This window comes from Cynocephalus volans, chromosome 13, assembly GCF_027409185.1.
Source record: "Cynocephalus volans isolate mCynVol1 chromosome 13, mCynVol1.pri, whole genome shotgun sequence".
NCBI lineage: Eukaryota > Metazoa > Chordata > Mammalia > Dermoptera > Cynocephalidae > Cynocephalus > Cynocephalus volans.
In genome coordinates this window covers 6,419,028-6,442,302 of record NC_084472.1, presented here as the reverse complement: position 1 = coordinate 6,442,302, position 23,275 = coordinate 6,419,028, and the positions used below count along the sequence as shown (strand labels likewise).

General features: G+C 42.8%; 1 protein-coding gene across 3 annotated transcripts in view; it reads left to right on the top strand.

Annotated features, from left to right (window-relative positions):
* PIEZO2 (piezo type mechanosensitive ion channel component 2) overlaps positions 1-23,275 on the top strand; it is a 435,460-nt gene that overhangs the window by 389,959 nt on the left and 22,226 nt on the right. For 2 of the 3 annotated variants that reach the window (XM_063077175.1, XM_063077173.1), the window contains 9 exons: positions 4,278-4,444; positions 5,110-5,276; positions 12,534-12,899; positions 13,231-13,489; positions 15,307-15,489; positions 18,344-18,596; positions 19,563-19,692; positions 20,784-20,931; positions 21,032-21,246. In XM_063077175.1, the coding sequence (XP_062933245.1) occupies positions 4,278-4,444; positions 5,110-5,276; positions 12,534-12,899; positions 13,231-13,489; positions 15,307-15,489; positions 18,344-18,596; positions 19,563-19,692; positions 20,784-20,931; positions 21,032-21,246 (1,888 nt within the window). Of the gene's footprint in view, positions 1-4,277; positions 4,445-5,109; positions 5,277-10,040; positions 10,209-12,533; positions 12,900-13,230; positions 13,490-15,306; positions 15,490-18,343; positions 18,597-19,562; positions 19,693-20,783; positions 20,932-21,031; positions 21,247-23,275 lie in introns of all 3 variants that reach the window. The other variant, XM_063077172.1, reaches the window with a different exon arrangement.

The following is a 23,275-nucleotide window of genomic DNA, read 5'->3' as shown; positions in this document are numbered from 1 at the left end:
GTATGTAATGGAAGGCTGCCTGAAAAACAGTGAGTCAAACACCATTTCTGGACTATGACTAAACCATCAGTGTCCCTTGAAATTTTAGCTCTACTAAAGTTGCAAAGTGACTCCTAAAAGCTGATCTGGCTTTTACATTTTGGATAAAATGTTGGATTAGTGTTGGTTTGTAAATTCCTTTATGCAAGTACTATGAGGAAGGGTTTTAGAGAGCAAATTCCAAATGTTCCATGGAAGCCATCAGAATGGAGGCACAGAGGTAGGTGGAATTGGGGAAATGAGAGGTACACTGGGAGCTTGGGGCCAATTCCTCATTTGAGGAGGGGAAAACCAAGTCCGAGTGAGTTTGTGACTTGCTCAGGATTCCACAGCTACTGAGTGACAGAGCCAGGGATAGATCCCTTGTCTTCTAACTGGCCCAATCATGTTGACATTTGAGCTTTTCAGAGCATGTGATTTGGAGGAAGGTTTTTCTATGCAGGAAGGAAAAAAAAAAGGCAAAACAAGAGACTCCAAATGAATGAACTCAAAGCCTCTCTTCTTCTGTGAACATGCCATTCCCTCGATCACACGCACCGGAACTTGATATGGAACTTGATTTGGAACTCCTGTGCATAGTATTTCTCAGCAGGCAAGACTGTCAGGCTCTTTTACTCTGGACACAAATGCTCCTGGGGCTGCCAACTGCTGGCACAAAATGAGACTTACAAAGGCAGTCTAATTCCCTCTGCAATGCCACTATTGTAACCCTGCCTTCCATTTCCAGATAATTGGCTGCACGTGTATGTGAGCCAGACATTTTTTGCTGCAGAGCTTCATACAATTACAGTAGTCAGCGCTTTAGATTGCGCATCTTATTTTCCAGGTGCTTTTTCAAGAGCTTTAGGCATATTAACTTGTTTAACCCCCTCAAAAACCCTCTTCACCATTTAACAGATAAGAAAACTGAGGCAGAGAGAAATTAATGTTTCCAAGTCTCTACAACCACTAAAGGGTAGAACTGGGATTTGAACCCAAGGAGTCTGAATCCAGAGTCTGTGCTCTTGACCACTATGTCCTGCTGCCCTTATGATTAAATAAACAAAGTTGAAATTAAAATCCTAATTTCACATGTTGATTTCTGATCACCCAAACTCATAAAGTGCATGTTGTTCATGTGCCCAATGCAGCAATTTCAGCTTTCCATCAGGTTCAGCACAGCAGACCTTCACCACTTCTGAGGAGTGATTGTGAATATAAGAAAACACAAGTTGTCCAAAGTATAAGGAGCTGCTAAAGTGTATTAATGTGTGTAACCCCAAGTCCCTCAGCCTCCAGGGGTTAAACTTCCCTTTTATGTCTACACAGCTAGCATCTCTACAGCTAGAGATTGTATACAAACTAGTGTGGGGAATACATACATACCTTGCCCAGGATCTTTTTTAAAAGGGTGTGGTTGGGGGGTAGGGATTGAAGTGTTGATGGCATCTCCTGGCAGAATTGCTGCTGTCACAGCAGCAGCGCCTCCATGTCCGTCTAGCTCCAGGTAGCAGCTCTTCTCTTCCTGTGCTGCTTTGCTCAGCAGAGGATGCTCTCTCTCTTCCTTACTTCCTAAAACATACCTCATGTGAGACTGTTAGGTGCGACAGAGTTTCATGGAGGTTTGGGGGTATCGGGGAATGACAGCATGGGTGGGAAACAGAACGTCAAACGTCACTATTCCTGCTCTGGGAGGCGCGGGGCCCTTCTCACTAGATCATTCTCCCATCTGCTGTTCCACATTACCAGCTTCCTTCCTTCCCCAGGGACCAGCTGGCAACTTCAGGATTCCTGCTACTTGGTTGGACAGAACCACTTAACTCTTCTCTATTTACCTGGCTCTGTCCAAAGGCCACACCATTCACAGCTGAGCTTCCCTTCGATGCTTCTCCTTTTAAAAAGAACAAACCGTTACCTAAGAGAAGTTCTGTCTTCCTCTTAGGCCACCCGGCACAAAATAACTTTTTCCCCTTTACCAAGCCAAACTCTAATTTGCGTTGTGCTCTTTAAAGCAGAGAGGGAGGGAGTGGAGAGCACAAGTGAGTCGCTTGGGTCACACTAGACCAGGGACAGCAAGCCAGACAGCCTGCGGGGCCCAGGCCCACCTGCCACCTGTGTTTATATGGCTTGTTAGCTAAAGATGATTTTTAAATTTTTTTAATGGCTGAAAAAAATCAAAAGAAGAGCATTTCATGACATATGAAAATTATGACATTCAAATTTCAGTGCCCGTAAATAAGGTTTTATTGGAAACCCAGCCGTGCTCATTCACAGACATTCATTCATTGTCTGTGGCTGCTTTCACACCCAATCAGCAGAGTCGAGTAGTTGCCACAAAGACAGTATGTCTGCAAAGCCTGAAGTACTTACTGTCGCGCCCTGTACAGAACAAGGTGACCCCACACAAGTTCATAAAGGCTTATGCTGGTAGATTTTGCCCATTTTTCTATATGCTATATTAAGACTTTTAACTACAACAATTCCAAACTATAATCATTAAACATAAATTCATCCAGACCTGACTATGACACTTGAACCTGGCTTTCTTTTTCTTTCTTTCTTTTTTTTTTTTTTTGAAGTGGGGGAAAGGTGAGGCGTACAAGTTGTTTTTCTTGTTGGTGTTAGTGGGATTTTTTGTGGGTTTTTTAAATAAACAGTAAGGCAGGCCGGCCTGTGGCTCACTCGGTAGAGTGCGGTGCTGATAAATAAACAGTAAGGCAATTACTAATTGTCATGTTCACTAGGTATTTACTGCAGTCAATGCTTGAAATAGTTAATAAAACTAAATTTTAAAAATGACAAAAAAAATTTCACATTGATCAAAATTTGGTGGCATGTCTTGAAAGATCCCTTGTATGCCACTTAAGAAACCATGGCTTACACAAATGAGGAGGACAGACAGTAAAACAGTCTCTTCCCTCTTTTATTTTAATTCTTTTTTATTGTGCATATTTAAGGTGTGCAAAATGCTGTTTTGATGTATATATATATGGTGAAATGATGACTGCAGTCAAGCAAACTAACCTCTCAATCACCTTCTGTAGTTACCTTTTTTGTGTGTGGTAAGAACACCTAAAGCCTACTCTCCCAGCAAATCTCCAGTTTACCATACAGTGTAGTGCACTACAGTCCTCGTCTGTGCATCAGATCTAGACTTATTCATTCTGCATACCTGCAGCCCTTTGACTGACTTCTCCCATTTCCTCCCCTCCCCACCCCTGGTAACCACCATTCCACTCTCTGCTTCTATTTGACTATTTTAGAGTTTGACTATTTTAGATTCCACATATAAGTGAGATCGTACAGTATTTGTCTTTCTGCATCTGGCTTATTTCATTTAACATAACTTATGTTCTCTACATTCATTTGTGTTGTTGCAAATGACAGGATTCCTTCTTAATAAAGGATAAAGGCTGAATAATATTCCCAAAAGTGAGGTCGCAGCTATGGACCTTCCTCAGACCTTTCTCAGTGATCAAGGTTTACATCACTGAGGATGCTGAGAGGTGCATGTGCTGCACTGAGTCCACACTGGGACACTGCAGGAATCTGAGCTGAGCTAGCATGCGGCAGCTCTCCCAGCCCCCCCAAGTCACACCCGAGTACATCAGGAATAGCAGTACATCAAAATAGCTTTTGTTGATTGGGAAAGATTTCCTCCACGTACAGAATTTTGTAGTTAGCACAGCTCAGTAATAAGTTTGATGAAGATAATTCAGAGGTATATAAATAGACATTCTCTTAGTCTGTGTATTGAGCTCTTTACAAAATAGCTTTAAGGTGATTTAAGTGAAATGCTAATGCAGTGGGAAGCATCGTAGTCTGACAGAATCAACAGAATTGTTTCCAACAACAACTCTTACTTAAGAAAAAAAAACAGTGGAAAATCATTAAAGGACCCAGTTAGCTGGATACAAACTGTTTCTATCCTTATGTCTATAATAGACATATCTTATTTAATATAATCTCTACTTTTAGTCAGACCTATTATATGGACCCATTCCGATGGGTATTTTGGCCAGATTACAAGTTCTATCCTGGTTTGGTTTTGGTTCTGCCACTGCACGTGTAGAAAGCCTGTAGACGGCTTCTGATTCGCAGTCCTCCCGCGTCATGTGAGTCCCTGTGCCCCACTCCTTATGAGGGACACAGGGCAAAAACCAGGGCTGGCTTGGGTAAAATATCACTGTGCAAAATGACAGCAAAATTGTCAGTGGTATTTTGTTCCTTTGAAATCTTATTGTTTTTCTTCCTCCTAGATAATATCATCAAGAGGATATTTAATATTTTGAAATTTACCTGGGTCCTGTTCCTGGCAACAGTGGATAGTTTCACCACATGGCTTAACTCCATTTCAAGGGAGCATATTGATATATCTACAGTTCTGAGAATCGAAAGATGCATGCTGACCAGGGAAATTAAGAAGGTAACACTGCTGGTATAATGCTTGTTGTTTCTCCCCACATTAGAAAGACTTAAAAAGTCAATATCTACGACTACAAGTAGGAGAAGACAAAATCCTTTCCCTCCAGGCAGTCGTTGCATAACCTCTTTGCTTTTCTGCATGTTTAAATCTATTCCATGCACAGAATTAAAATAATCAAACCACTACACACACACAGAGTCCTGGGATAATGGCTCGTTTTTTCTTTCTATCCTTTCCCCTCACCAGAGTTTGTAGATATACAGACTCTGCCCTGTTCTGTGAAGGATTAGTTCTGTGAAGGATAGTTTTAGTCTGGGAAGTTTGACCTGAAATTTCTCATAGGAAAAACTAGAAAATATGCAGAGCAACAGAATATAGTCATACGGTGTGTAGATTGTATTTAAAAATAATAGTTCATTTCTGGAAAAGTTGCTATGACTTAGCAAAACTGTCTACATATAAGAAGGGATTTCATGTTTGGAATTACCTGGTAATATTGGGTACCATGGATTAAAGAAGTTGACACCAATCTCCAACTCTACTAGCATGGTTTCATCCTCATTCTGGATCGGCATGAGGGCTGAGAGGTGTCTGTACTGAGAAATGCCAGTGGCCATAAAGGCACATGCTTCCATAAGAACCGTGGTATGTCTCCTTCTCTGCAGGGCAACGTTCCGACTCGGGAGAGCATCCACATGTACTACCAGAACCACATCATGAGCCTCTCCAGAGAGTCAGGACTGGACACAATCGACGAGCATGCCGGAGCTGCCTCAGGTGCACAGACAGCCCACAGGATGGATAGCTTAGATTCACATGACAGTATCTCCAGGTATTGCACTTTCTAAACAGGGGGTTTGCTTTTGGCAAAGGTACATGAGGTGGACATCACCCAATATGAGAAATGAATGTATGAGGTGAAAGTTAATCAAAAGCCTGCATGGACCCCCACCCTCCGCAGGCGATCTCTGTGTGTACAGCAAAGGAAAGGGAATGTTGTCCCTGTCTAGACTGAGCCAGATAAAAGCAGATCTCAATAATCAGCTATTAGAAATTCCCATGCCACTCACAGGCACAGTATGGAGATTTCCAAGCTGGAGGCAAGTTAAGAATGATACTTCTCAATCCCAAAACTACTGTTCATGTCGAGGACTATGTCTTTAGTGCCTTCAAAATAGCTGCTCCACAGAATATCTTCTGGACGAGGGTCTTCTGCCTTCTGTCACTATCCTTGATTTTTCCTTTCAGAATTGTTGCTTTAAGATGCATAATAAAAATTCCACAGACAAGTCTGTTAGCTTCCAACTTCTCTGAAGTTTGGAGTCATGTGCATTGTTTCACAGCAGGATTGCAGGTGACACATGGTACCAGCAGCCATGCCTTGAGCATTTGCCTCTGTGTGACAAGGTGCATGCTATCCTCATCCCTATTTTACAAAGACAAAGGTCAGTCACAAAGAGGTTAAGAAACGTACCCAAAGTCACACAGCTAGGAAGTGTATCAAAGCAGACCCAGGATCCAGAGTCATGTGGTTCAGCTCAGAACCCAAGCTCTGGAATGCTGCGGTGTGCTGCCTCTCACTGCCTCTTCCCACACCCAGGGTGACTCATGCCTCTTCCAGAATTCCTCAGAATTCTTTGCGTCCCAGTGTTCTAGGCAGCTGCTGTCAGTTGTGCAGAGCTAGTTTCTGAGTTCAAACAGGAGCTCCTGTCTTAGGAGGAAAAATTGCAGTGCTTGGGATGATTAGTGGGACTGAATGAAATACACCTCGTAACCATCTTCACAGGTGAAGAATTGTATTGCTGAGGACATTCATGTGTTTATTTATTGTGTTCATTAAACATGTTTATAAGCACCTACTCTGTGCTAGGCCCTGGGCTCAATTCTGGGAGAGACACATGAAGAGAAGAGTAGTCCCCGAAGTGGTTTGAGCCTGGGAAGAATCTCTGAGATAAGCCATTGCCTTCTGCAAAGCCTGCTGTGGTGAGAGAGGACAGCAGAGATGGGCTGTCTTCTGCCTGCTGGTGCAGAAGTCACACTTTGTAGGTTGAGGAAGGCACAAATGGCCTGGAGATGTGTCTTTCACAAATACTGAATATATTTCCAGGCAAAATAGGGGAAGGAACTAAGACCATTTTATCCATACCAAACCCAAAATGGATAACTGGAAATTGAATAGATAACCTGAGAGGGAAGAGGTGGGTAAAAAATATGTTTTGCTTTGAAGTGCTGTTTTTAACTGTTGCTGAATTGCTGTATTTGAGCTTCTCTAATTGTTCCAGTTTTTTTGCTACCCAAAAGTTATTATTTATACAGATCATATTTATTAATATGGGAAGATATTTGTTCTACATATATATTTAAGTTTTCACTTATATATATATATTATTATATTGTATTATATTATATATTCACTAATATATATATTAATGAAAACTTAAGTTTTAAAATAGTATGTATGCTATCTCATTTTTATTTTTTTAAATATATATTCATGCAGGTATTGATTTAAATGTAATATTTGTACAGACAAAATTTCTCCTTTGACAGACTCTGTTAAGACAAAAAAATCATTGTTTATTTTGTAGTTTATTTTTTATTTTTTTCAAACCATAATCACTGTCCTATTTGGAAGCTGCCAACCTTCTTAAATTTGTTCTTGTAGTAATTCTCTCTATATCTATAGATCAATGCATTTAAACTGAATTGTTCTCTCTTTAATTCATTTTAATGCTAAAACTTAAAACCCTTTTTTTACCCCCATTCTTCCTAAGCTCGTATATTCCAAGTATCTCATGGTAGCTCTTCCCTTAAGAACACGTGGAGACCACACAGGCAGGTGTGCACAAGTGTACAAGTGTGTGCACAGGGCAGGGGGATGCAAGGCTTGTCTGAATGTTGTGGATACTTAAGCTGCTAACTAATGCTGCTTCCTAGCTACAGGGGTGAAGGAAAGGGAACTGGGAAATCTAAAGCTCTCCAAATCCACCCATTTTAGAACCTATTCATGACCACATAACAATTTTTCAAAAAACAAGGGAATGGTAGGATGATTTTTTAAAAAGCTGAGATTCCTTAGATGTGCATTTTCCAAGTGCAGGTCCTTTCATTCCTCTGTTGGTTTATTTTTGCACACCATTTACAGATGCCCCATGCCCTCAGCTTTGGACAGTGCTGCTCTGGTTCTGCACATTTTGAAAATGGGCTGGGTCTGATCCAACCTATGTTTTCATTATTTCTAATTCCAAAATAAAAGGCTTCAGATAGCTCTGGTTTACTTAACTGAAAGTCATGTTCATATTCAGCCGGGATTATTTCTTCCCACGTAATGAAGAATACAATCATATACCTAGTACATAATTCAATTATCATACTTTTGCATCTTTTCTTCAAGAAAATATGCTGCCCCATAATGTAATTTACAATATTTTTTCCACATGCCTTTTCTTTTTTACCTCTCTTCTTGCCTTGTTTCATAATACAGAGATTTTTGTTGTTACCTGAATTTCTAAGCTTGACAAGTGAAAAGGGCTGTGGGCAGAATAGGCTGTCCTCATTAATTTGTGAAGATGTTAACAGTGATTAGTAACATGAACCTCTTTTGAAATTTAATGAAGCTATATACTACCTCCCAAAAGGGGAAAACACACATATACACAAAATTTTTCAAAGAATTTCAAGCTTCCATAGGCTTCCTGAATATCATATATGAGCCTTGCTTGAGAATAGCTGCTGCAGAACAAAACTCAGAATCAAAGAGAATATTAGAAAGTGAATTGAAAACAAATTTTCTCTAAACATACATATCCCTATGTTAGTGACTTTTAACTGCATAAAAATGACAGTATGTCCAATTAAGAAATTAACTAAATATTATAAATCACAACTTAAGAGGGGAATAGAAGAAGAAAAGACTGGTTAAACTAAAATCAAGTAAGCCTGCCTTTAATTAGGGGTCTGCCTTTAAGTCTGACCCCAAATTACAAATATAAAACCATATCCATGATCAAAAATTGTGAGATAGGAGATATTTAAATTCATTGATTGCTTTTGAACAAAGACTCAAAATATCCCCCAAATTATAAAATGGTCCATCAATAAATAAATTTACTAGAAAACCAGAACTTTTAAAATTAGTTTTTAATGTATTTTTATTTTGTTTTTAATTTAGAGAAAGGGGAGACACAATAGGGACCCTTTTGTTGTGAGTAAAGAAAGGAGTTAATACACTTGCCCTTTTCTTAACGGCTAAGCTGCATTTCTAGTTTCTCTACTTTAGAAATGTTCTAATTTCCAAACAATAATTTGTCTACACTAGAGTGTCCAGGAAGCCATGCTGGTTGCCAGAAAGGCAGTGACCTCCCCTGCAGGAAAGCTCACGCTCAGACACCTGGGACATTGGGAAGGGTCTGGCGGGCACGAGTCTCCATCCACCAGGGAGGACACACTCCCTTGAGTCCTGCCACCCATGTCAGGGGCACGGTGGGAAGCTAACAAAGGAATTTGTATTGCTTTTGACTTCCAGGAATAGTCACGATTTCCTTCAAATCCAGATGTAAAATGCAAAACTTATTTTTAATGGTTGCTTTATGAAATCAGGTATCATCTACCTTCCCAGAAAACACATTAGCTTGACTTGTGCAGGTGACATTAGTTCCATGCTGAAGAGCATCCCAGATATGAAGGGGTGTTTATCATTGCAACATTTCACCTATTAGGTTGCCCTGTGCCCTGTGGGGTATTGTCACCCAATGGCATCTCAGTCCTGACTCTACCATCCTTCCCACACTAGTGGCTGCTCCACTGGGCACCAAGAGATGAGGATTTTAGCCAATGGGTTCTCTCCCTAATGGTATCCACCAAGACCTAAAACATGATCCAGCATAAAAATTAGGCAAAGTGAAAAGTTAACAGACAAAATGAACTGGCATCGCTAGAATTCCTTTGTTATTTTCTTCATTGCATTTTTTTTTTTTTTTTTTTGATGTTGGTTGATATCCAGTTGCATATCAAACCAGCATCTCTTCTACGTGCAAGGCATCTAGTTTGGCTTAACTGACTATCACTCAGAAAATGGGGTGGAAAATTCAGTTTGTTGTGTTATTCCTGAGCTTCACTCTCTCATTTGGGAGACTGTTTAAAAAAAAAAATTGAAATCTTTTATATATATTTTACATGAGCAATTGTGATTTCTACTTAAGCAATTCGGTTAACAAAGTCTTTCAATGAACTCGGGATTGTGATTCCAAACAAAGCAATTTTTTTAATTAAAGAAAAATCTCTGTTACATAGTTATTATTATAAATTCTTCTCTGTGAGAGAAATATTGTGACTTGTCATTATTCTATTTCCCTGTTCCATTCAGAGAGTGCCATTTCATAATTTATCACTAGCCATTTTAAAAACCGCAGTACTCTTGTGTTTCACTGTCCTGCCAAACAGGTCCATCCCTGCTGCCCCGGAGCCCCGTTGTGGTGGTCCTCGTTGTGAGCGGTGTTGGTGATGTGTGTGGTCTGCTGCATGGCTGTGTGTCGGTGTGTGAACTGATGTTCCACTGTGTTTAACACTGTGTTTCTGTAACTGTTTGCGCTGCTAGCTGCTACACTGAAGCAACCATGCTGTTCTCAAGGCAGTCTACCCTTGATGATTTAGATGGACCAGAAACTGTTCCTAAAACAAGTGAGCGCGCTCGGCCTAGGCTCCGTAAAATGCTCAGCATGGATGTGTCCTCCTCATCAGCTGACAGTGGCAGTTTAGCATCAAGGTGCTTAACTTGTGCATGCTTCATTCCGTAATTTTGTCACCTTTCCCCCTATGTCATTGCAAATATAAGTTCTGGTTATGTATGTTATTTTTTTTTTTTCATTTTTATTTTAAGAATTTGCATGACTAACAAAAGCATAACCACACCACGCTTTCTGAGACTTAATTGTTCCCAGGACAGCACTGTATTAAACTAACCACTCCTTAGTTTTTGTCTATTAAGAGTTTCTTTAAAAATCTTTATTATAAACATTGTCCTCCATTTTGTAAGTATTTCACACTTTCCCCTTTCAGACATAAGCATGTTTCCTCCATAATTTAGAGCTTTTATAGGCAGCCCTCAAAGGGGGAGTTTTGTCAGGAATGACAGAAAACCTTTTCTCATGATTTCATCATAAGATACATGCAGTAAGGAAAAAATTGAAAATCTGCCATATGTAGTCATTTTAGTTGACACAGAATAAATCTGTCCACATTTTATGTGCATAACTGACATAAAAGTCAATATAGTTCACCACTGGCTTTTGAAAAGAACATTATTATGCAGTAGAATACATCATCTTTGTAGACTGTAACTTATTTTGTTTGGAAAAAATTATTTGGGCTTCAATTTCCTCATTAAATCCGACCATAAAACAATAATCATTTAGAAATGAATATCTGCATACAATCCAAAAACTCTCTCTGAATTGCTTTAGAATGGTTGGCAGGTGTCTCGCCTACATTGTGTTTATCCTGACATGAAAATGACCCAATCCAAAATGAATTTCATTTTGACTCCTCCTGGTGTCATATCAGAGGGGCATTATCTTCTCTCTGCTCCAGCTCTGTCTTCTTACAGTGCTTCAGTGTGCTGGGGCCGGGCATGGCTGCGAATGCCCTGGCCGTTTGAGATGTCCTCTGGCAGGCACAGGCTTGCTGTGCCATTCCGCTCTGTTGAGTCCTGAAGGTACCCTCGGCCCCTTGGGCCACATGGAATCCCAAACCCTAGGAAGCATACTTATAATTGGTTACAGTCGTACTGGAAGTTAGAACAGGTTGGTTGGCTCCAGCGATCTGGAAATTCCCTGGGTGGGGGTGAGGGGGGTGGGAGGGTGTCAATTTTATGACCTTCCTAGGAGGCTGTATCTAATTGAGGTAAGTCTTAGCAAAACTCTGGTCTGACCTGGCATTCCAAGAGCCTTCCGTATGGTGTACACACTTAGGTGTGCACACCTGGGGATGTGACACACCTGAGCAGGCATCGAGGGCCCATGCAAATCTGGTTCTTCAGTTCTTCAGTCACAGGATACCATGAAGGGGTCTGCCCAGGCTCATTCATTCATTCAGTCACTGACACGTCTACACTGGTATCTGTGACAAGAAAGATGGGAAGAGTCTCTGCATTTGAGAATCTCAGGCCTTAGGGAACCCAGCCGCTCATATATGCCATTCAGATAACAGTACCTGTTTCACAGCCTAACAAATTATAATCCTACATCCACCAGATTCCAAATATCTAGATAATTTTGCCCCCTCCCCTTTGGGGGTTGGACGTGTCTGGGTAGACGATGATAAGCGGCATGGCAGCATCGCACTGGTGTGGCTGCTGTGCTTGAGCGTTGGGAGACAAGGAATAAAAGGAGGAGAGGGTGGATACAGGAGGAAAGGAGGGCATGCCAAAAGTAGGAGTGGTGGTGAGAGGAGAGAAGCTCATGGAAAATGAGCCCTAGAGCAGGAGCTGGCAGAAGAAACCGAGATTAAGTCGCTGGTGGGGGCGAGGGCAGGGGTCCTGGGGGACCGAGCAGCCACCCGGAGAAGGGCTCCCGAGGCGCGGGGCACTCACTGGCACACGGGGCTGGGGTGGCGGAAGTCCAGTCGCACGTGATGCGCACCGCACAAGTAAGAAAAAGGCAAAGGATGAGGAAACAGGGAGGGGGCACAACTGCGGGAGAAGGTGGCATTTCCTACAAAGTGCGCAGTTGTTGCATTTAGCCAGTATTTGATGTTCCCGATGTCCCCTGTGGCCCCGGCGGGTCCACTGTGCAGGCGGAGAGGAGGACACAGGGCAAAGCCTGCCTCGTTTCCGCGTGCGCCCTCCCTTAAGGAGATGAGTGGCAGCTGTGCCGCGCGAGCCGGGTCCTCAACCGGAAAGGAGCCCTGGAACCCGGAGCAGGCCTCTGCGCTCGGGCGGGTCTCTGGGTGTTGCACCCGCCGCGCGTGCGCACTGTGCACGTGGCCCCGGGGAGGCCGCCGCCGCCGCCAGGTGGCTCCGGACCGGCCGGGCGGCGGCGCGGCTGTCGGAGGCGTCGCGCTGAGGCCGGCTCTGTGCGCCCTCTCTCCGCAGCGAGCCCACGCAGTGCACCCTGCTCTACTCGCGCCAGGGCACCGCCGACACCATCGAGGAGGAGGAGGCGGCCGAGCAGGAGGCGGCGGCCGAGCAGGGGCCCGAGGGCGCCGAGGAGGAGCTGCCGCAGGACTCCTCCGGGGACGCGGATGCGGACGCCGACTTGGACCTGGACGCCGAGGCGCCGCCCTCCTACAGCAAGGCGGTCAGCTTCGAGCGCCTCTCCTTCGGCTCGTCGCAGGATGGCTCGGCCACCAAGAACCGCATGGCCATCAGCCCTGACGACAGCCGCGCCGACGGGCTGGAGTCGAGCATCCTGCCCCCACTGACGCACGAGCTGACTGCCAGCGAGCTGCTGCTGAACAAGTAAGACGCCCTGTCCCCAGGTCCCCACTGCATGCGGGCACACACGGAAAGGCCCGCCTAGACGTGGAGAGCGAGCGGCCGGTGTCAGCACCGCTGGCACTGAAAGTGCAGAGTGAACCTCAGCACTTCGGAGATGAATTACCCAGACACTTGTGTTGACACGTCTTCCTATAACAAAGTCTGATATGTTAGGTTGTCTCCAAAGGACATCTGGGGACAAAGGAAGCTGGGATGTGGGGGTGGGGGCGCAGCAGGAAGGGGGCATGCTAAAGGAAAGTCGGTCATTTGGAGAAACAGGACAAATGTGTTCTTGTGTGGCTTGCGTTAAAAGGATGTTCCACGACGACGAGCTGGAAGAGTCCGAGAAGTTCTACGTGGGCCAGCCACGCTTCCTGCTGCTGTTCTATGCCATGTACAACACGCTGGTGGCCCGCTCCGAGATGGTGTGCTACTTCGTGATTATCCTCAACCACATGGTCTCTGCCTCCATGATCACGCTCCTGCTGCCCATCCTCATCTTCCTCTGGGCCATGCTGTCCGTCCCCAGGCCCAGCCGGCGGTTCTGGATGATGGCCATTGTCTACACGGAGGTAGGCCTCCACCTCTGTCCCTGCACCCTCTCTCTAGATGGGCCTGTCCTGACTCCCAGCAGTTTCACACAGATATTCTCAGATATGCAAAAGATTGCCACCAACATTGCAGTTTTGTGCACCCTTTCACACTTCACACCTCACACAAGCTAGGTGCTAGGATCATTCCCATTTAACAGATTAAGGAAACAGATTCAGTGAGATTAAATAATTGGCCCCAAGGTACCCAGCTGGAGAGTGGTGGGGAGGCTTTTGACGCCTGGCTGTCTGACCTACAGTATTAACCACTAAGAGAGTAATAGTCTTATGCAGAGTCAAGCGTGGTGCCTGGCATCAGTGGGTGTTCAGCAAATGGACACAGAATTCAATGATACAATAAAGCACTTTGAATACAGTTTGACGCTGCATACATATTTTCCATTTTTAAACCTAAAAGCCAATGTTTATATATCACAACACAAAATTATATGAACACCCACTTACAAATACGAATGACAGAAAGGGTGACTTGCCAGCCTGTTTTCATCCCAGGTGAGGAGCAGTCTGTCCAATCATTTGGAACTGCCTTTCTATCCTGCTGTGTTAATATAGAGAAGATCAGACATTTTCACGAAAACCATAAAAGTGGGAGGAAAAGGAAGCTCAGTAGATCCAGCGTCTTGGGCTGCCATGGTGCTTTGTGTGGTTAGGTTTGTGAAGGAGGTTGGTTTCCTTCCCGGACTCATCAGGAAAAGTTTTCACTTTAACAGCACTCATGATATATGTACAGTTAGAGCCTAGAAATTTTGTAGATTTAGAAGTAATCCAATGGTAAAATTAAAACCAAGTTATATAATTAATCATCTCGAGTATTCAGTTTAAAGTATCGATAGCATGTATCTTCCAGAATGAAAGTAAAGGATGTAAAGCCAAATATATATCTGTTAATCGGCCTGTCCAAAATAATTACTCTTAAACATTACTTCCCTAACATCACTCCAAGACAGAGATGATTTCATTTAGGGAATGGATTCCATTCTCTAACACCTCCGTGTGAGTGGGTCCATCAGATCCCGTTTCTGACCCTCGAGTGAGTAAGAGGCTGACACCCAGAATGCGGGAAAGGGAACAAGAGCTACTGAAATAGCTTTCACCGTAAAATAAAATGTTCCCAGTTAAATTGGAGTTCTCCATTTTCTCTGTCACATTGAGGAGTGAACTAAGTGAGAAATTAAGTTGATGTTAATTTACTCCACAATTTGGACTGTGTGCCAAAAACAACTATGCTGGGCATGAGAATACAAAAATAAATAGGAAAACATAGTTGTTTCTGTTTTTCAGTGGCTTAAGACTAATGTGTCAAACAGATATGATAGAGGAAAGAGAAAATTGTATATGTCAAAATCACATAATGTGCTTATAAAGATTACAAATTAAAGCAATACATAAAATATAAAGATATAAATGTTTCTGTTAATGTTTGTCCTAATTTCCATATTGTATTAGCTGAATAACTATATAAATGTCTCATTAAATCAGTACAAAAGCCAATGACTAAAAAGTAGAGGAAATGACAAGTCATTTAAGTAGTGACGAGAGTAATCCGAGTGGACTTGCTTTGAGTACAGTTGAGGACACTTGCGACATAAGATATTGCTCTTGTCCTAAAGTCAATGGCCTGTGGCAATGGTAATGTTGCTATTCCACAAAATTGTGTGCATTCCTGCCATCAAACTGTGAAATGTATTTGTTTTCTTAATTTTTAGGTCACTATTTCTCATATATAACTATTTCTAAAAGGTGGAGTAATTTTTTAAATTTCTGTCCTCCATGTGTAGGTGACAATTGTCGTCAAGTATTTCTTCCAGTTTGGGTTCTTTCCCTGGAATAAGAACGTGGAGCTAAACAAAGATAAGCCTTACCACCCGCCAAACATCATAGGAGTGGAAAAGAAGGAAGGTTATGTTCTTTACGATCTCATTCAACTCCTGGCTCTGTTCTTTCATCGATCAATTTTGAAGGTACTGCATGTTAACTGTGCATCAGATGGTGTTGGGGATTGCAGCCCCTGTAACATTCCTGGAGAACTGGAACATTAGGATTGGTGAGGAGGCTGAGTGGGTGGCCTCTACCTGTATGCTCTTTTTTGAAAGAAAAAGGAAAAAAGGTTATGTTCATTTAGTGGACATTTTCGGCAACGCTCGTGGGGCTCAATAACAGAATTGTAGTAAAGCTGGGAGATTTCCCCACATTTCGGCCTTGGGTTGTACATGTGATTAGTCCACATGTGTGAAGAATTGCTTGAATAGTGTGTGGTATCTTAATGCCTGATACACTGAATTCTGCCCTCATTATAGCCAGAACCTCAGGGAGCCGCGGTCGGACGTGGACCACACTGTCTATCATCTCCTTCCCAACTTCTGCCCACCTTCTTCCAGGAGAATTGCTTTTATTGGGTAATTTCTTGCCATGAAACCATTAGCTTTTAGTGAGAGCCCACATACAAGGGGTCTTCGAAAATTCATGGGAAGATTCATTTTTTTCTTTTAATTCTATTTTCCACAAACTCTTTGAAGTACCCTTGTATTAAATGGTCCAGTGAAGCCCAGAGCTGCTTCCTTAAGCTTCATGTTGAGAAGCCATTGGTTGCCTGCTCCAGGAAGCCCTTTATACAGGATGACTGTATCTCACGTTCAGGAACTCTCAGCCTTCTCCTGAGCAACTACGTGGATTTTTTCTTCTCGCACACTGAATTATAAACTAAGCCTGTAAATAGGCCATTCAACTCTAGTAAACAGAAATGAATGCACAGCCTACATTTTGTGTATTGATGTACCTGTTGACACACCCTTACTTTCCTTCTCTCATTTTAACCTTATCTTCTTTTATGAAATATTTTAAATTTTATCATTTGATCAAGAAATATGTTTTTAGTCCCTAGGATCCTTTTTAGAACAAGGCTTGGCATAAGTTAATACATGCACCTACACATACATACATGCACATGTGTGTACATAACTGCTGTCCTTGGTCAGTGGGCTGTGTCAAAGTAGGTTTTATCTGTGTATACCCTGGTCAAGATCCTCATTCTGTCTTCCATCACTTTGCAAAGTGCGCAAGTCTCTGACCTTCCGTTCTGGGGAGCCTTACCTGGGTCACTGGGGTGTGGTGAGTTTGCAAAAGATGAGTTATCTATGGAAACCAGTTAGCCAAAATTGAATTTGCCTAAATTTTCCAGTTCTTCTGATGGATGTTAATTACTTGAATTTATCCAATTTAGTGATTCTTGCTATAATATATTAATACAAGTTAGTCTTGTTTTTTTTATTTCTAGAAATTAGAAAATTTTTAATTTCAGAATTTAACACATGTTGGTATAATTTTGGCTAATTCAGAATTCTCTTGCAACTTTTGTATCTTTCTGCATATCATTTAACATTTTTATAAACCTTTAGGCATTTTTACTATCTTTTCATCAATATTCAAATGGTTTAACACCTACAATTTTATATTTAAAGCACATAATAAACAAAATTTTGGTGTTTCATATTGATGTATTTACTTTTTAAAAAATTTCATATATATATATACATAGTGAATGTGTATGAGATTTGAGGTACTGATATTATGCTGATGATATGAAGAATACTTTTTGGAATGATAAATCTTTTCATAGGAAAACAAAACTACCCCACAACTTTTGAAAAACAAATAAATCTTTTATACAATGCTACTATGAATACCAAACAATTAAAACTATGCAGAAATTTCAAAAGTGCTTCAAATAATCCTTTTTAGTATGAATTGCTGTGCATTTCATTAATAATTAGAATAAGTAATAAAAATAAACATGCTGCTGAGAAAAAAATGACAGAATCTAAATATGTTAAAATGTTGGCAAAAGAGAAAACAACTCTTAAAATAATTTGAGAGAAATTCATATAAACTGCAAAATCCTGTTATGAAAAGCTGAAATGTTTGTCACGTTTATAAGAATACATTCATTGAATATGTTTTAAAATATATATTTATAAATAAGTATTTAAGAATAATCTGTCAATAGTGTGACTTTGTCTTCTGGAGAACTGATCGTTCTCTGACTTGGTTTGTGACCAGCTGATTTTTAAGTATTTGTCCTGGAGCTCTTATCCTCTGAAGTATGTCAGAGGGAGGGCTGAGCCGGGTCTTGGGGAATAAACGCATGGCCTGACAGTCTAGATGCTCTGGAGTCTATGAGCTGCCTCCAGCAGGAGCAAAATTGTGCTGAGGGGCCCCACCCTGGCCCACTCCTGATTCTCAGCCTCCTGTTCTGTACTCGCTCTTCCTCTCTTACCAGCCCTTTCATCCCATGTCCTTTAAGCAAAATCCAGACTGCAGAAGGCATCGTAGTCTTTGTCTCACATGTGGGCCATCACTTTTTGAGTAAAATATTTGCAGCGTTGTTTCTGAGTCAGCCTGGGTGAGTCAAAGACCACGTCTCACTCTGCAGGCTGGTGGGGACAGCTTCCTTCAATGAAAGGCATGTGGTGAGCATGGGGTAGTGGGGCTTGGGTCACCAAGTGACACTTCAGCATGATACTTCAAATGACAGTTGCGAGTGCACAGAGGGGAACAATCTGAAAAGTACTTTCGTTCGAGTAATAAGTCAAGTGATTATTATTTCATCTTTACTCCATCTGCCAAACATTATCTGCTTCTGTCTCAATTGATTAGCCAAACTCATCTCCTTCTCCTGGGACCATCATAAAGTTCTAGATAATAAGCTTGGTTTTCTAATCTCGAGGGACGATCTGTTGGATTAGATGTTGTAGGACAGAATGCCGGCTGTCCCACCTGAAATGGTAGCCTCAAATGTCCTCTTCCGTGCTTTTGCAGTGCCATGGCTTATGGGATGAAGATGACATTATTGAAAGTGGCACAGACAAGGAAGAATCTGATGACGAGCTCTCTCTCACCCCTGGCAGAAGAGACTCCTCCGACTCTCTGAAGTCCATCAACCTGGCCGCCTCAGCAGAGTCTGTGCATGTGACCTTTCCCGAGCAGCAGATGGCTGTCCGGAGGAAACGCTCTGGGAGCAGCTCCCAGATATCCCACAGATCCAGCTTTTCCTCAAATAGGTCCAAAAGAGGTATCTGTCACATGGTATTCCTAGGCTGGAATAACCCCCAAATTGTCTTGTTTTTCTGTTGCCTGTGGGTCGGGGGCAGGGGAGTTTACTAGGTGCTGTGAAAAAGACAGATGTGACATGAAAAGAAAGTTCTTTGTAAGTCAGGAGACCTGAGTTGAAATCCTGTCTCAGCTGTGTGACTTCATTGCTGAAACATCTGATTCTTTCCCAGGACAAAGATTTCATTTCAGATAATTGTGAAAAGTGGCCAGCATACTGACCAGTGGCAGGCACATGATAATTTTTAAATCATATGCGAAAATTCTGCGTGTGTCTAGAATGCAATAAATCACATTTTGAAAATGTATTTAGATTTAATGAATGAGAACTTTTAGCCAAACTGTCTAGTTATTTTCTAAGCTAGTTATTAATTTCTTCCTAAACAGCGAGTACAATCAGAAAGTGGATATGCCTTACAGCTGCCACTCTTGGAGGAACGGGGCTTTTGCATTTATGGTGTTCATGTCTGAAGCTATCCAGACACTTGCTTATGTTCACTTTCAGGACCTGCTTTTGAGGCAGACATTGGTGGATCATGTCAGATTTGTTCTACAGTTAGAGAAATTAGGACATGAAAACAGGTGCGGGTCAAGGATCCCATGTGGAAAACGTGCACACTGAGGCCCTATTTAGCACTATAAAAACTGTTCTTCTGATATATTTTTTACTGGGACAAAGATTGTCCAACAATCCAGGAAAGAAGCATCATGGGGTGTAAAACCCCACAGATCTATTTACTATGGAAGCAGAGTTGAGAGGAGAGATTCCAAGTTGCCCAATAACTGTCTGTAAAGGCTCTGTGTATATTCATCCTCTAAAACAGTTTCAAGCTGTCCCTCTGCCATGTGGGTTCCGGGGGCTCCTGTGATATTTATATTAACAAACCCCATTCTTCACATACATTTTGTGATTTCTTTTTATTTCTAGGCAGTACAAGCACCCGAAACAGCAGTCAAAAAGGAAGTGTTTTGAGCATTAAGCAAAAAAGCAAAAGGGAACTTTATATGGAAAAGCTTCAAGAACATTTAATCAAAGCAAAAGCATTTACCATAAAGAAGTGAGTATATGAAAACATTTGGGTCACATGTTTTATTTTGGGGCTGGGGAACTGGTATCAATTATTTCTTATAACCCAGATGTGAGGACACACACTTTTTCTATTTGAACAGAATAAATGAGTAATCTAAGGGCTCATGGTGTGTATTCCCACGTGTTACCATAAAGTTCAGCCAGACAAAGAGGAGCATGATGTCAAAGCTGGAAGGCATTTGCATCTTGAGAGGGGGGCTGGGATGCACAGTGGGGAAATGGTTTGTCCAGTGTCGTACAGACGGTCCCCAGCAAACTGCGCAGGCCCCTCCCACCTGTTGGGGATGCAGAGAGGCAGTGGATGGGAGAAGAGACAGAAGAGGTGCATTGGGACTGTGACTGCAGGCTGTGAGCAGAGCAGGTGACAGCTACATGCAGAGCTGGGCCTTGAGTAAAGGCACTGAGCCCAGGAGAGCCAGCCACACCTGAGCCTGGCCTTGAATTGAGGCAGATCCCAGAGTGCAGCAAAGGTGGGGCAGAAGCTGGACAGACAAGCCAGAGCCGGCGGGACGTGGTAAAAAAGGACAGAGCAAGGTGGAGAGAAGAGTCCAGGGTAGTACTTGGGAGCCAGAACAGGCACAGGGCCCTAAAACGGGAGGAGCAGGGGACACCCAGCATCCAGGAATGCCCTCGTGATTCCTCACTTAATTCTCCCCCAGCCCCGTGTGTCAGCTCTTACTGCCACCCCAGTTTCGTGGAAGAGGAAATGAAAAGGCAGTTATGTAGCACACTCATGGTCCACCGGGTAGTGAGCAACCAGGTCAGGCTGCACACCCAGCACCTGATTTCCCGGGTTTTACTCCACTCTGTCATTCTTCAAGCGAGAGAAGAGGGTGGGGTACCATCGGTGGAGAGCACCGCAGGACCCACCTGGGTAGTAAACTTGTACATACTCTCCATCAGAGCGGGAGCTGCCCCCCATGGAATGATCCTGTGGCTGAGAGGAGAAGGTGGAGCCTGGCGGGAAAGAAGAGTGCAGGGGTGGGGTGATCGCCGGAATCTGCCGTTCCTCTCATCCTGCCCCTCCTGAAACGAGGGATGGGGGTCTCTGTTTTATAGGACTCTACAAATATACGTGCCCATTAGACAGTTCTTCTACAACCTCATCCATCCAGACTACAGCGCTGTGACTGACGTGTATGTGCTCATGTTCCTGGCTGACACTGTGGACTTCATCATCATCGTCTTTGGCTTTTGGGCCTTTGGGGTAGGTTGGGACAAAGCCACCACACATCCGTTGACCGAGAGTGATGGCTCTTCTTCCTGTCTAGCGCCCCTGAGGCATGAATCTGTTGTCTCTTCCCCAGAAACACTCTGCAGCTGCAGATATCACCTCGTCACTGTCGGAGGACCAGGTCCCTGGGCCGTTTCTGGTGATGGTCCTCATTCAGTTTGGGACCATGGTGGTGGACCGAGCACTCTACCTCAGGAAGACTGTCTTGGGAAAGGTCATCTTCCAGGTCATTCTTGTGTTTGGAATTCACTTCTGGATGTTCTTCATCTTACCTGGTGTGACTGAGAGGTAAGGCCTTCAGAAGGTGGAGGAATGGGCCACCTTCATGCAAACAGATTTCATAAGATTGTCACCACCAATGAACGCATTTGCACAACAGCATCTCCAGCTACAGGCAGTGGCATGGCAGAGCAGCACATGGGCAAGAAAAGCAAATCCAAAGTGTGAATTGATTCATCAAAAAATATTTTAGTTGAATTTTGTCCACATTCATAGGAATAGTTTTTTCACAGAAAAAGTTTTACACCTTAGCTGACATGGAGGGACCCGGGGTGTGGGCTTGGAGCATAGTTAGAGGGTGAGAGGGCAGGAGGCTACATCACAGGAGAAATGGAGGGAAACTAGAGGCTGTGCAGCTGGTAGAAGAAGATACAGAGGGATGGTGGGGGCAAAAGATGTCATATCTGCCGCATAAGGTAGTTGTGAGGGTGAAATATAACTGGGTTTGAAAAGCACCTGGCAAGGTCTTGGTACGTGGTAAGAGGAGCAGGCAGCCCTGTCCCGCCCTGACGCTGCTGCTGTTATGCAGCTGCACCTAATTGTTATGCAGCTGCTATTGCTGGTTAAATGAGGCGAGAGTCAAGAGGGTGGGATTTAAAAAGTGCAGCCTCAAGTTCAATAGGGGAAGGGGTGGCAAGATCCTTGAAGGTGGCCGCTGTCCTTTCCACTGCCACCTGCAGCCCTAGGCTCCTGGGGTGCTGACCTTCAGCTCCCCCGTGTGCCGAGTCCTGTAGTCCTCTGCACTGCACAGCCCTCGGCTTGCCGCCTTTCCTCTCTTCTGCCTCCAGCTGTAGCTCTCCTTCCTTCTGGCTCTTCAGATCTCAGTCCAGATGCTGCTTCTCCTGAGTGGTCTCCCCACCCCGTGCCCCCCACCCGAAACAGTACTTATGAGCACGTTGGTGCTTAGTGCATACACAAATGAATTGGTCAATCGATGAAAGAAAAACCAGGTAGATGTCTATAACGGAAATATCAGCTCCGTTAGTTTATGAAAAGAGAAGGGCCCACAGCAGGGGAACCTGGAAGGGTCCATATAATGTGACAGGAATGGTCTCTTTAACAAGTACATCTGGATTTATGCACACAAGCAAGTTGTAAGTCTTTCGGTCACTGGCTTGGGAAGCCATGCGTCTAATCCAAGGATGCTGCCGCTGTTTAATAAACTCTGAGAGCCCTCGTTTGGAATTGCTTTTCCAGACTGGGAAATACTATTTTAAACATCCTCAGGCATCACTGAGAAGTCTTCATTTTAAAACAGAAAGTTTTATCTTTTGATTATCCATAACCTCATCTTATGAATAACATGTCAATCAGATTGACTAATCCATTTTTGGACGCGTAAATAGGAAATAATGAAAAATGGATTTTACTTACGTAGCTTATAAATAAAACAACTCAAATGTAATTTCCAACAAGGAAATCCAAATGGCTTCTAGCAGTGGCTTGAGCTAAATGGCTGCTCTCATTTGAAGGTTTAGGCTCTGACCTTTTGATTTTAGTAATAGGAGTTATTGCTTTATAAAAATAAATGGTGGTGATCCAAATATTTTAAAAGGAAAAAAGAATTAGGGTAATTTTTCCTGAGTCTAAAGTAAAACTAAATAAATAAATGATTGTTACCCAGAAGACACCAAGTAGCCCAGTAAATTCCCCATTCCACATCCTATATAGGAAGAGTAAATACAGCTCAGATCATAAAAATAATTAAAATTAAGGCAAGCTGTATAAATATTAGAATTTGTGGAAATGTGAATCTTACTTGTTAGTCTTTTAAATACAACAAATATAATTTTCTCTACAAATATTTAATTGTATCTATCCCTTAAGTCAGAGAAATAAACCAAATTTAACAACCGAGCTGCATGATAAATTTAGATATTTGTTCTGATATTTGAAAGTATCAGGTAGGCATTCTCCACCAGTCTTCATAGAAACTCTTCATTTCAGAGAAGAAAGAGACCTTAAAAAGTTTTCTAAACCTGCTAATTTTACAGATTAAGAGAGGTAAACCCGTAAAGAAAAGTGATCTCCCCGGAGT